We start from the raw sequence: 14,411 nt of genomic DNA on the forward strand, positions 1-14,411 counted from the left end.
GAGTTCTCATCTGACCTTGTTTTCATAGGATCATGATGTGAAACCCTATCTACCTGGGATCAGTTCTTGATCACCTCTGATGTCTTTTTTCTATTTATGTTCCCCATCCAATTAGTGTTTTTCAGATCAAATTACAGCAACAATTCTATGATAGGTTTTCTTGTGCCTTTCATTTTGGTTCATCCACTTTTGATAGCAGACAGCCACTGCATCAAACAAGGAAGCTTGTGATCCAGCATAGAGAAGCCTTCAGGGAGCTCCCCCTCTCTTGAGATAGCTGAACAGCAGAGCGTATTACTGGCAGCTTCATAGCCATGAGAGAAGACTAGGTCAGTGTGCTTCCACATGGAGCTGAGGCCACTCTTCACTTACATAGCAGTCCTCATCAACATGAAAAGAACAGCTCCACACTGAGCCCTCCCATTCGAGATGAGGATTGCCATTGCAGCGCAGCTGATTAGAGCTTCCATACATTTTGGATAGGCTATAATCATAAAGAATTCACTGGACATGACTAATTATGCGATGAAGTTCCTCAATTCTGGCAAGATATGTCATTCAAGAAAATGAACTCAGAGCTCTCAGACTCCAACAAGTAATCATTGCTGGCATCCTCAGAGCAAGGCAGATGGACAGAGATGTCTGTGATTGTGAGTGCCCTGACCCACCCACTCTGATTCCCTGAACGAGAGCACGACGCCATGTCTCGTGAGCTGTGATCACAAGCCCTTGATCTACTCTCTCATTGACTTTCATGCCTAAAGGTTTTGACTACTGTGTCTCTGTCTCTCGCTCTCAGCATACAAAGTAGAAATTTTCATTCTTGGACCATATTTCGAAGGCGAGGATGGAATTCTATGTTTTTGAGAATCTGAAGCAATTAATCGTTGCAGAAATTCCGGTCACCATCTCATCCAGTACACGGTGCAATATCTATCGAGGAAACAGTACCTGTGATGTCGAGGATGATTTCAGAGAACTACTGGGTTTCTAGTGTTTGATGAGTAGTTCTTGAGATTGTTAGCTGCAACAGTGGGTTATGAGCTGATGTTTCTTTTCGGTGTTCAGTCAACAAGATGTTCCGGAACAGTAGAAATGAGATCTGAATCCCACGAAATAAGGAAAACAGTTCATGATGAACCTAGAAAATTCAGCACAAGACTGCTCCGTTGCACCACCATCACCATCAGAATAGTTTGCAGGTTAGTGTTGACAGTGAGTCACATGCCTCTCTTTCTTATCTAAGAGTAGGACTTTTCCTCTCAGGCCAAAATGGGGTACGGGTTAAAGGTCGTCTTCCACTGTCAGCAAGATATTACTACCAAAACCAGTGACAGTCTCCTTTCCACACACCTTGTTTTCTTCCTCATGTTCTTTACTCTCAGTTTCTTTCTTTCCCCTCTTCTTTCGTGCTATTCCTCAGAGATATCTCCATGCTCTTCTCTCTCTCTCTCTCTCTCTCTCTCTCTCTCTAGCGGCATATGCTTCATACTGCTCGAACCTTTATGCTTCTGAATAGGTTCGGTGACGATCTTTCATTGAAAAGAAGAGTAGTTCAAACGACAAGTCATGATGGAAAAAGCTTTCAGAAAAGTGAATGAACCTTTTTGATACATGGTCCATGTGGCAGCCAAGAACAGACTCTAAGAGCTCTAAAGCTCTTAGCTTTTGTAGCTGAACTTTCTTGAGAACATCTGAAAAGATGCATGTTCTTAGCCTTCCAAGAACAGTTAACTACAAGCAACATGAAGAGAGAGAGAGAGAGAGAGAGAGAGAGAGAGAGAGAGAGAGAGACAGAGACAGAGACAGAGACAGAGAGAGGGAGTTCATGGAGTGTACAGGAGCTACAAACGAAACTAGCCAACAGAAATACGCATGTAAACTTAGTTAAAACTGATGGTATCACTCAGCACAGGCGAGAAAAGGGAAAAAGAATGGGAATACAAATACTGAAGCCTGTCTTCTCAGATTTTCCAACCTTATCTGAATCAAAAGGCGATCTTTTTTGCTCATGCACATCTCATATATGTAGTAGACTTCTGGTGCTGCTAATGCAGCATAGCTTTCACAGTTGGGCACGCAGGTGGAGAGTAATTGGGAGATCTCTTTATACATCAAACCGACGCATCAGTGGAAGTTGTGGTGATCCGACCATGACCAGAAGGAGGCAGATTGATCTTCCATGCTGCATAACAAGTTGCTGAAGCTCCCTTCGGTGACGCCATTCTCGATCTTGGGGCATTGCATGTCTGGCCTCGAGCTACTCTGAAGGAGCTGGTCTATGTCGGCAGGCCTAATTGATTGGAAGAAAGGTAAGCTTTGGTGAGGGTGCAAGGGGCTCTCGGTGACCGATGTCCTCGAGATATCCAAGTTGATCTCGGAGCTGTTCTCGCTCCTGTTGCTGCAAGAGGCTTCAGTTTCTTTGTTGAGGTTGATGAGTTCCGATGTTTCTCTGCCTTTGAGAGCCATGATCTGCATAGCCAAGAAGAGCTATCTATTAGACCCAATCACTGGAAGGCTGAAATCCTCCTCAAAAGCCTCGAGCAAGGAGTAATTCGAACCGGATCTTGTCAAGACCAATACGAGAATCGAGTAATTTAGGAGGCCATACCTCGGCCTGGAGCTTCTTATTCTGTGATTGCAGAGCTTCATTTTCTGATCTCATGGCCTCGAACTGCCTCTTCAGCAGGTCGTAATCCTTCTCCAATTGCTTCGTCTTCCACCTGGCCCTCCTGTTCTGGAACCAAATGGCCACCTGCCTGGGCTGCAATCCCAGGGCTCGGGCCAGCTGCATTTTCCTCTCCGGCTCCAGTTTGTTCCCCAGCTCAAAGTTCTTCTCCAGCATCCTCACCTGCTCCATGTTCAGCCTCCTTTTCTTCTCCCCTGTCTGCATGCCGTCATCGGATAACTCGTCCTCCCCGTTCATCCCTTCCCCGTTCTCGATCCCCGAGAAGGACATGGACCTCCTCCCCAGCATCGGACCCACGGCTGCACCATTCCAGTCGGTTTAGTTTCACTTCCAAGGAGTCAGAAATGGATGGAGATGTACAGAAACCCACCTCGGAGGTCTTGGAGATTGCTGCACGGGGTGGCGTGGAGGAGTTGCCGTTCTTCTTCTTCTTCTTCATGTGGTGTTTGCATTTGCAACACATAATCCGGTGTGAAGAAGGAGGATGAAGCCATCACGCCACCACAGGACACCAGCAAAGGAGAAGAAGATGAAGATGGAGGTTGAGGTTGAGGTGGCGAGAGATCAAATAGAAACCGATCGCCGTATTACCACAACAACAACAACAACAACAAGCAGAAGATGAAGTGAATGGTAATGTCAAATTCCTCGACCTCCGATGCGAAGAGGCAAAAGGAAGCTGTTTGACTATGAACAACAACTCATCATCATGTAATCACATATGATCTCACTACGCTCCATGAATTCACAGCGAGAAATGCAATTTGTAGGCATCTGTAAAGGTGGTGGCCCTAATGGTAATGGAGAAAGGAAGGGCAGGAATCTAGGGATGGGTCCTATGAGCTCCCAGGGTTGCTACCTAACACACATACACCTCTCATGAATCATCCATCACCTTCCTGACGCTGATGCATCGAAAGAAGGCTTAAGGCGAAGATTAGACCCACTTTAGCCTTCAATACTTTGATCCCCCACAAACAAGCCTTGGTTTGGTTGCTAGCTCGGTGTCATGTCACATCCCGCTCTTCCGCGCTATCCATTATGGTGCACCTCATCTTTCCATGTTCACACACGTAGTATCGGTCACGCGATGTGATCGCTGACTATTGACCCACCTGCAAGGAATTGGATAGATACCGTCTTTAACTATCGAAAGTCCACAATAAATATAGCTGCATTATATTATATGGTCTGAGAATGATTCATAAATGTGAGGATTAATTAGTATTTTGATCTTTATATTTTTAAAAATTATACTGGGATCTCTATATTTATATTTACGAATGTAAAATATTTAACCTTATTTCTCCTCGGTATGATCATCTTATTGATCGAGTCTTTATGGTTCATTGATCAATTTGTATTTGTATGACCACCAAATATTTGATCATTTTGATTGATTATAATTATGTCGAATACAAATCTCAAGAATTTTGTTTTACTTTCTGAATTGATTCTTTTTTCTTCTTTGTCACACTTCAGATATTTCTATAAATAGAGTCGACGATGTGAGAAGAAACGAGATTAAATGTTTCATTTTGTAAGTACAGAAATCTCAATGTAACTTTTAAAAATATAAATATCGAGATACTAAAAGTAACTAATTATAAGGGATAATTTATAATTAATCCTAAATTTGTTACGACTAAAATCTCATCAAGATAAAAAATAAATATCTTTGGTAATTTACGTCATAATTTATAGGAATTTTTTTATTGGTGTGACCCTCCACCGTGTTAGAGTGTTGGATCAAAGTAATTCTCTTTTAATCTCTATCATCATAAAAAAAATATATTTTTTTTTTAAAGAAAAAATTATGTTTCAATGCCGACAGTCAAATGAGAGACAACCAACGGAGATTAACTACAAAAACTAGAAAAATAATCAAATAGATAAATATGAAAATTACTGACTTTGGAAGGATATATATATATATATATATATATATATATATATATATATATATATATATATACACACACACACATTGCAACTTAACAGAATAATCAAATGGATAGATATTAAAACCACTGATTCTTCTATTATAGAAGGAATGGACTGACCTTCCATTGGGTCGGCCCACAGTATACCCGACCAAGCCCGCCAATGGTGGCCCAGTATAACGCTGGGGTAATCCGTTTCGTCACGCATCTGAATTCTGAGATCCAAGGACGAAGACACGTACACACAGTACGTGTGTGTGTGCTGTACTCATCGCCAAATGGCAGCCAAGTTTAGCTCATGGAAGCAAGTCGGGTTTTGTTCGCAGCTCGGTCGCCGGCATCGGACTCGAACAGCGATGCTGGTGCTATCATAGGAGCATGCAGTTCCATGAGCCTTTGGCTCAAGTCGTCTTCTTCACGGTGCAAGCTTCGGATCTGGTTGCTGAAACCTGCATGTAGATGAGCTACGTACTTGGACACCAAGCTCTCTATCGACTCTTATATGAGAGCAAAAACTGACGGGATGTAGAGAGAGAGAGAGAGAGAGAGAGAGAGAGAGAGAGAGAGAGCAGTCGGTATGTTCTTGCGAAGGCAAAATGCATGTGAAGTGTGGCAGACAAAATAAAGTTCAGACCTACCACTGTACTCACCATGCATGATTAGCTCAAGCAATTTCTTGGTGTTCTTCCTATTCTTAAGCAACAACCAACACAGACCTGTTTGCACTCACATCACAAAAAGAGATGATAGATTGATGACTACAAAAAAGAGGAGGAAAAAATCGATTTGGTGCATTAGGCTCCGTTCTATCCGTAATTTGATGACTATAGATTATGATACATTAATTTATATTATTTTATTCTTATAAATAAATATTTTTTAAAAAAATTATCCGTTCGTAAACCTATTTTGCTAAACTAGTATCTGAGCTTATTTCAAATTTGATTCAGATATTTATTTTTCTATTCATACTCATTATAAACTCAGGTATTCTAATCCGACTCGAATCGAGTAGATACATGTCCTCTAAAAAAAAAAAAAAATCAAGTATGCTTTGATCAACATCAAAAATAAACATATAGGATACTATCTCAGCTGACCTAATAAATCACAGTGTGATTGATTACTTTGAATTGTTGCTCTTTCATGGCTCTTCTTTTAGGTCAGTTTGGGAAGGCAGTCGCCAACTTCCAATCAGACAACGAAAGGAATCCATGGCTATCATTTCCCATGTAGGAGTGGCTTCCTCCCACTTTATGATCTCCACTTGTGATAGAGATTGTCATTGCGATGATAAGTAGCATCCAAAGACCCATTGAGTGAGTCTTAAGCCAATGAACAAGTCTTGAGTGAAGGAAACGTATCTAAGGTTGGCGAGAAGTAGATTTGAACTTTCATGATGTAAATCAAATCATCACCTTATTATTTTTTGGCCAGAAGAATGCGAATCCACCAAATCAGTGGGTAATGGTTTAGACGAAGGTGTGGCTACAAGCTGACCATTTGATGTCTTAGAGGTCAAAAGGATTGCTTTAGCAATAAGATCAAAATTAGGCTAAGATTTTATCTTACAATGCATTGTTGACTTATAAGAATAGATGATATATAATTGGATATATTGAATGATCCAACAAAAATAATCAAAATCCAACTAAGACACCGATATAACCTAAAAATGAGTCGTTATCTATGTGAGCTCGATCCTTTTTTAATCTCTTACATTATTCACATCAATATTTTTCTTACATCTATCGTGTAAATCTATCTATGAGTGCAACATAAAAAAAGGATATAATACAATATATTATTATGTGACATTCTTTTAATCAATATCAAATCATATAAAAGTATAGAGAGAGAGAGAGAGAGAGAGAGAGAGAGAGAGAGAGAGAGAGAGAGAGAGAGAGAGAGAGATAGAGATCTTGCGGGTAATACACGCAAGTGAAGAAGAATTCAAGGAGGACAAGAGCTTCACGTATCAAGTTCATGGTGGTGTAGGTGAGCATGCCAATATCTCTCCTAAAGAACTTGTCCTCTCTCCTCTTCTCTTTGCCATTCCACCGCACCAACCCTTCTCGATCAAGCCCAAAAGTTTAGGCTTTTCTCTTGCATCCATTCCTAGACGTGGATCACATCATTGCCTTTGCTCCCTCGGCCACATTCGTTCAAGTGCTTGTTATCTTCTCCAAGATCAGAGCACAAAGCAAAAAAGATAGCCGTCTAAAGTACTCCCATGCCCACAAGTCCATCCTTATCCACCTACTTTGGAATCGTAGGCATCGAGTACAAGCGGGGAGGTATATATTGAGCTTTGGAACTCGGAGATGGGACACACACTCCATGTGTTGAAGAACACTTAGGTACCAAGGCACGTCGTTTTAGGACAAGTGCTCACGCTTCCACAACTCTCACCGAAAGTGCAAGCCGGTGTTCTAACTTTGAGCATTTGCGCTACGATAAGTGGATGGCCACATTTTTATATGCTCTATGTGGGCTTTGAGATCATGGCCATGGTGATTGTTTATCGTGTTCATGTTGGTGTGCCAAAACAACGTTTTTGTGTTGGCCAATCTTCTTAAAGTTAGATGTCTTACACCGTTTGTAGGTTTTGTCACATGCATTACGAATAAAGAATGTAATCGTATGTAACATGTGCACTTCGTATGTTTGACTTGGTCCAATCTCGAATCTTAGCGTGTTATAAGAATCGTTCAATAACACGAATCTTGAGGCGAACATGAGCGGATTGATGATGAGAATTTTTGGGGATGGAAAGGATCTTTGCAATTCTACTCTCAAGAAGATGATGTGAACCCAATCGGGTCTCTTATAAGTTCAAGTCATCTAAATAAGTTTTTAAGATGAATTATAAGAGAGGAAAATAAACCCCTTTAATTCCCTTTCGTAAGTTGAGTCACAATATGTTTATGATCAGAAAAATATTTTTTGAATTAAAAAAAATATTTTTATGTTTTGATTTACGCACGCTTTTATCATTTGACTATCAAAGAGGGTGAAAATTATATAATTTTTTTGAAAAATATATAGATAGATGAATTTCAATACCAAATCAATTGAAATTAACATTAATAAAATCATATCGTCGATGAAATCCAATATATGTATCGAGGAAAATAGTGACATCGACATATCATTATCAACATCAATTCATGCATTCCCTTTTAAAAGGGAAGTCACATACATCAGTCCTTTCATCATTTCAGCGTTAATGGCCGCCGTCACACTCGGCCTACTCCACTCCACATCGCCTTATAAAAGGCAGCTTGTCATATGTATATTATTTTAGCATGCATTCTATTCCCTTTTGGACATTCCACCAATTATCTCTATAAAATGATCCGTTTATCAAAACGCACTTATCGAAAGATTATTGAAAGTTTGAAATCTTATTCGATTTATTTATTTATTTAAAATAATTTTATAGAGTGATTTCTTGTCATGAAATGATATATTTTTTGTTCTTAATAGCTTTGTTGGTAAATGGGATTTAATTTATCCATGGAGATTATAATACCTCAAAATATTGGTGTGGAAATAGTAGACTTCACATAAAATCTGAAAGATATAAACTCTACATATTATAGTGTTATATATGCATCCTACGTATACTTTTAAATCATACAAAGGTATATGAGCACTACTATAGCAAGAAATTCAGAAAAAAAAAAAAAGTATTTTTTGTTTATTATTGAAAATTATTTCTTTGTTTCACATGGTAATTGTAAAAATCGAAATATCCTTAAAAATAGTGGAAAGTCTTTCGAAGTTATCACGGACAAACTTCTAAACATGATGTTTGATATAATACTTATGTATGTCCGTGTTTTTTTGTTTGTTTATGTTTTGTACAGCATATAGAGGAACGGTTAAAGACGTAACAATCCAATTTTAATTGGGTTTGGTAACCATCTTAAATTGATAATTTTTAATTTATCTTCATAAATCTAAATTTAAGAAACTGATAATCAAATAATCATATTTTTTTAAAAAAATATTAGTAATATAATTATTAATGATTAATTTAAATTGAATGGATGAATACATACTAATGAGAGTGACATATAGAAAGGATTTTTTTTAAAAAATAAAGAATATATATATATATACATATATATAAAGTATATGGACAATTAGTCAGTCATAAGAGAAAACGCTGAAGTTTATTAAGGCTTAATATGTTTCTTGATCAAGCATTAATGGAAGGAAAAAATGGGTCAAAGAATAATAATAATAAGAAACATTTTGACCATTGACCGTATTAAAGAACAGTCCAGAAGGAATTATTTTGACGGAATTAATTGGGATAAAAAATCGAAGAAAATGGAATGGCCGAAACTTAATTGGGGCTGAAGGCGAATAAAACGAGAGCGAGGGAGGGAGTGAGAGAGCCCGACTCAGAGCCTCGAATGGCATCTTCTGGCGAACGATAGCGAGAGGGGACGTAGGAGACGACGGAGTCGGGGCTCAACGAAGGAGGAGGAGGAGGCGAGTTTGGCGTCCAAAAGGAACCTCCGTTGGTCTCTTCCTTTCCATCTCTTCGTGGTCATAGGCCAGTCCGTAAGTTTCCATTCTTTCCTTCTTGTTTCGGGACGTCAGTCTGTATGGTTCCTTCGTTTGATCCGAAAGTTTAGATCTTTCTGACATTTTGGAGGAAAATCTGCGGTTTTTATTGGTCTGGGACACCAAGAATTGCTCTTTTTTTTCCCTGTCTTTTGCATTTTTGGTATTATGGGGCTGAGTCTGAGGAAGTGGAAGTGAGTTGGCGATGAAAGTTCGGATTTTTAGCTGGGTTCTTTCTCTGTACCAGGTAATTGTTATTGTGATGACTGGTCGGTTCTGATGGTATGGTATTTTATTCTATCCTTCCCTTCTTTTACTTGGTTTTCCTCTATAGAGCCCTTAATGAGGTCAAACTGATTCGATGGGAAGGTTCCGTTTTCCTCCATCCAGATAGCTGATTCATCGAAGACATTAAAGATTCGATTTTGATGAGCTTTCTCCAGTTTAGATGCATGTTTTCGACTTATTCTTGATGATTTTACATCTCACATCACTAAAATTCTTTCTCAAGGGCTAATTTTTCTTGAATCAGGGGTTTTCCTCGTTTATAATCTGATTTGAGGCTTCACATACTTGGGTAGGAAAAGAGGAGATTCGGTTAATAGCGGTAGGAAATCTTGGTCTTTCGGGTTGATTTGTGCTTGGGAGTTATGTTGGAAGGCAACTCGTTGGGCAACAACAAGCGCCCATTAGATGAAGAATTGGAAGAACAAGAAGATCAGATTAAGAGGAAGAATTCGCCACAGCATCACGATACCCCTGATCTAGAAGATGTGCAGCGCACTACTGACAATTCTGATCACCACGAAAATGATATGGACTACAATGATTGCAGCACCTTCATCAACCCTCTCGGCAGGGATCTGACAGTGAGCTGTCTTCTTCTCCTCTCCCGGTCCTATTATGGCACTGTGGCATCCGTCAACAGTTCTTTCCGTTCGCTGGTCCGAAGCGGAGAGCTCTACCGGCTGCGTCGCCAGATGGAGATCTCCGAGCACTGGGTCTATTTCTCCTGCAATGTCCTTGAATGGGAGGCATACGATCCCTACCGTGAGTGCTGGATTGCTGTTCCTAAGATGCCCCCTACCGAAAGCTTTATGTGCTCGGATAAGGAATCCCTTGCTGTGGGCACCGATCTCCTTGTTTTTGGAAAGGAGCTGAATTCCTACATGGTCCTGAGATATAGCATTTTAACCAACTCCTGGTCACCTGGTGTGGTAATGAACTCACCTAGGTGCTTGTTTGGATCTGCTAGTCTTGGAGAGAAAGCTGTTGTAGCCGGTGGCACCAATGCGGAAGGTGACGTACTTAGCTCTGCAGAGCTTTACAATTCTGAGACACAGACTTGGGAGACCTTGCCCAGTATGAACAGGGCACGGAAGATGTGTTCGGGGGTGTTCATGGATAGAAAGTTCTATGTCATTGGCGGCATGGATTCTGACAGGAATGTGCTGACATGTGGGGAAGAGTATGACTTCGAGAGACGTTCATGGAGGGTGATTCCTGATATGTCTGCTGGTCTCCATGGTGCCAGTGGTGCGCCTCCACTTGTAGCTGTGGTGAAAAATGAGCTCTATGCAGCTCATTATGCTGACAAGGAGGTGAGGAAGTATATTAAGGAGAATAATACATGGGTAACTTTGGGGCAGTTACCTGAAAGGTCTGTTTCAATGAACGGTTGGGGCCTTGCCTTCCGTGCTTGTGGTGCACGGCTAATAGTTATTGGTGGGCCACGAGAATCTCATGGAGGGGTAATTGAGCTCAATTCTTGGATTCCAAATGGGAGGCCACCTATATGGAATATGATGGCAAGCAAGCATTCAGGAAGCTTTGTTTATAATTGTGCTGTGATGGGCTGCTGATTTCTGTTGTTCATCCATCATGCCTGTATTTTGCCTCTCCTGGAAAGATGCATGATATTGGCTTTCTAGAGGTGCCTAAAATACTCCCTCTGCTTAATGGTTAACATTTGCCTTTTCTGAAGTAGTTCATCTGAATAACAATAGAGCTTTACTGCCCATGTAACTCCTGAGTTTCATAATTTCTGGTTTCAGCCTCACCTCTTTGTTTGTTTTGAATTTGGATGCCTGTTAGTTATTTTGAAGATATGTCAGAATGTAAAAGAACGTAAGGTTAATAATTGGAGGCAACCAAACGTCTAGATCAACCACCCCAGATGGAGTTAAGGACAGCGATGTTTCACCACAATCTCCATACTTCTATTGACATGTTTACCTGGATGCTCAAATTACTAATACGTTTTTTAGGCCAATGCATCATGTTACTTCTAGTGTTTTACTTATAGTTGCAGTGCCACATCAAGCGTGTGTATAGGTGAGCTTATGAATTTTCTCTAGTTTCTTTTCTTCGCTACGGAAATTCGATTGTGCGACAAGCATAATTAGTATGGCATTTGAATTTGGAAACTGGTATGGTTATAGATCTGCTTATTGGAGCTCAAGAAGAATCTTATTTGGGTCCACCTAGAGCTTGTTTTAAATGCTTTATTGTATGTCACTACTAGATAGTTTTCAAATCGTTTTAAAACCTTTTGTTACTACTCTAGCTTGGTAGAAGGTAAAATGTGATCAGTTTTCACAGTTCACACATCTTTTCTGATGACTGCATAGTGGAAACATGCATGCTTTGGTACTCTTAGACCAAAATTGAATAGAATTATGATGTCAGCTGCCATAAATCTTTCCAGACAGCATTATAAACTATTTTCTAGATGCTTTTATTGTACGTTTTGTCCCAGATTTGCTGAAGCATGACAAGCCTCAGATCTAGTGTTACCACATTTTTCCTTTCCATGACATACATCCCTTCTCTTTTGTGCATGATACGTGTTGCATTCCTATCTACATATCTCCACATTAGCCAGCAGCAGTTCATCTCACACGGCATTCCACTCTCAGTTACCATTTTGTTGATTATATGTGGTTTATCTGATTAAAAAGGTAAGATTACTCGGTTTTTCTCCTGAACGACCTACATATGGTTATGTTGGATTATGGAATCACTCTTCTGCCTGTCTTTTCCACTTTGAGAAACTCCTCTTCCCTTGAGCTTTAATATGAATGCTGTAATCAGATCGTCATATTATCATTTACTTCTTAAATAAGTGTTTTTTTTTTGCATTTGTCGATTCAGCAAACATTTCACTTCAGATATATATGCTCTAGATTAAGTGATCTCTCGAGATCACCCTCTCAATTAACAAATTCTGTTGATGATCTTACAAATATTTGGTTATCATTGCCTGAATTTGTTAATTAACTCTTTTATGGAGAAAAGTTTTGCTTGTGCTAACAAATCAAAATCTCAAAAGTAAATTGATGAGTTCTAACATACGTTTCAAGCATGTGCTCTGTAGTCGACCTTGTTTGTGTTTTTACATTTATATGTTAATAGGAGTAACTGTTCTTACTTCAAGGTAGTCAACGCTTGCACAGTGCAAATGATTGATTGAAAAAAGAGTATCTGGAACTAAGTGACAACTGAACTTAAGTGAGCATTGGGTTTTACATAGAAAAATTCGGGGGAAAATTTGTGCTGTAACAAAGGGAAACTGAGGGGAAGATCTAAGATTCGAACTTCAATTACTCGACCAAAAAACTTTGTAAATAAGTATTTGGTCCTTAATCTTTGGACGTAAGTAATTAAAATAAAAATAAAATCCAGGTTGCTTGATTTTCTGACATCACCTTAGAATTTATTCTTTAAATCTAATGTTAGGAAAATGGTGCATAAAATCATCACAAACTCACCTGATTGTTAAGGATACTTGTTAGTTGAGCTTTATGTGCTACTGTCTGAGGCTGAGGAAGGAATAGTTTGGACTGAAGCTGACAGCAGACTTGTATGGTTTAGGACTTTCTATATAAAAGACCATTAGATTTCATGCCATGACAAGTCTGTTTAAGAATTTGGTTGTCAATGTTTAGGCCATTTGCAGCAGAAATAATACTCCCTATTTGCTCACAGTTAAAGATTATTGTGTTTTTCAACTTCATGTTGAACTATTAGCAGACATTACCATCTGGAATTTAGTTTGTTTTTCTTAAGCTGTTATGTTCTGAAACAGATGGAGACAAATTATTTTCTCACTTAGCTGGAGCGAAAATTCCTGCATAGACAGAAAAATTTTCAACTGAATTCAATCTACGTGACCTGCGAAGAGAAGAAAGTCGCACTGTCGGATTCTGATGCTGTAAAGATATCGACTGGTGGCTTTTCTCTCAAGTAAAAGAAATATAAAGACTCGGTGTTTCAAGAAGCTTGATCTTCGGTCATCGTCGTCTCATCGCGAGATTTTTGCCTCTTGAGATTCTGTAGAATTACTCCTTTTTTTTTCTTTGTTTACCTTGAACTGTGAAATGCTTGGCCAATGGAAGATGTAGAAATTTGAAATTGGTGCTTTCTTGGATTCATATCCAGGGATCCACAAAATTGGTCACGGTGTAAATATATAGTTGGCTTATGTATCAATTGACTGCATCCGGAAGATCCTGTTGAACTGACATACTGCACCAGTGAATAAACCACACTCCTACAACATAAAACATTATTTCTTGGTTTCTGCATGATATATCTTTTTGGTGCAGGTCTTTTTTTATTATCACAATATATATATATATATATATACACACTCCTACAACATAAAATATTATTTCTTGGTTTCTGCATGATATATCTTTTTGGTGCAGGTTTTTTTTTATTGTCACAATATATATATATATATATATATATATATATATATATATATATGTATATATGTATATGTATATATGTATATGTATATATGTATATATATATGTATATATATACATGTATATGTATATGTATATGTATATATATATATATGTATATGTATACATATATATATATACATATACATATATATATGTATATATATACATGTATATATATATACATATATACATATATATATACATACATAAATATATATATACATACATATATACATACATACATATATATATATATATATATATATATATATATATATATATATATATATATATATATATATATACATTTGTGTATATGTGACATTAAATTTAAGACTTGCACATGTGGAATTTCCATTATTTGAAATTCCAACAAATGTGGTGTAATTTCCATTCTCTACTCGGTACCCAAAAAAGAGAGTAATATCTAAAATAAATATTTTA

The 14,411-nt window shown here is 38.4% G+C and overlaps 2 protein-coding genes across 5 annotated transcripts; one reads left to right on the top strand and one right to left on the bottom strand.

Annotated features, from left to right (window-relative positions):
- Positions 1-1,857: 1,857 nt before the first annotated feature.
- On the bottom strand, positions 1,858-3,610 carry LOC135629573 (homeobox-leucine zipper protein HOX21-like). The gene is made up of 3 exons (XM_065137117.1): positions 3,060-3,610; positions 2,612-2,988; positions 1,858-2,472 (listed from the first exon to the last, which is right to left on the bottom strand). Exons 1-3 carry the CDS (start codon positions 3,181-3,183, stop codon positions 2,128-2,130), a joined length of 846 nt encoding a protein of 281 aa, XP_064993189.1. The 5' UTR covers positions 3,184-3,610; the 3' UTR covers positions 1,858-2,127.
- Positions 3,611-9,021: 5,411 nt separating this feature from the next.
- On the top strand, positions 9,022-13,736 carry LOC135584846 (F-box/kelch-repeat protein SKIP11-like). 4 transcript variants are annotated; one of them, XR_010493316.1, is made up of 4 exons: positions 9,022-9,210; positions 9,746-11,146; positions 12,094-12,173; positions 13,301-13,736. XR_010493316.1 is itself a non-coding variant. In XM_065137541.1 (2 exons), exon 2 carries the CDS (start codon positions 9,864-9,866, stop codon positions 11,073-11,075), a length of 1,212 nt encoding a protein of 403 aa, XP_064993613.1. In that variant the 5' UTR covers positions 9,022-9,210; positions 9,746-9,863; the 3' UTR covers positions 11,076-11,272. The 4 variants fall into 4 exon arrangements, 1 of the variants encoding a protein (XP_064993613.1); XR_010493315.1 differs by lacking the exon at positions 12,094-12,173; XR_010493317.1 differs by lacking the exon at positions 12,094-12,173 and having other exon boundaries at positions 9,795-11,146.
- The last annotated feature ends 675 nt before the right edge of the window (positions 13,737-14,411 follow it).

The sequence above is a fragment of the Musa acuminata genome, chromosome BXJ3-1, assembly GCF_036884655.1.
Source record: "Musa acuminata AAA Group cultivar baxijiao chromosome BXJ3-1, Cavendish_Baxijiao_AAA, whole genome shotgun sequence".
Classification (NCBI taxonomy): domain Eukaryota; kingdom Viridiplantae; phylum Streptophyta; class Magnoliopsida; order Zingiberales; family Musaceae; genus Musa; species Musa acuminata.

Bases quoted from the DNA above. Each gene is read 5' to 3' on its own strand.
- LOC135629573 (XM_065137117.1), bottom strand. From the start codon at position 3,183: ATGGCTTCATCCTCCTTCTTCACACCGGATTATGTGTTGCAAATGCAA. The intron at 2,989-3,059 runs GTGGGTTTCTGT...GGAATGGTGCAG, and splicing joins CAATCTCCAAGACCTCCGAG to CCGTGGGTCCGATGCTGGGG. The intron at 2,473-2,611 runs GTATGGCCTCCT...TTGGCTATGCAG, and splicing joins ATAAGAAGCTCCAGGCCGAG to ATCATGGCTCTCAAAGGCAG.
- LOC135584846 (XM_065137541.1), top strand. From the start codon at position 9,864: ATGTTGGAAGGCAACTCGTTGGGCAACAACAAGCGCCCATTAGATGAA.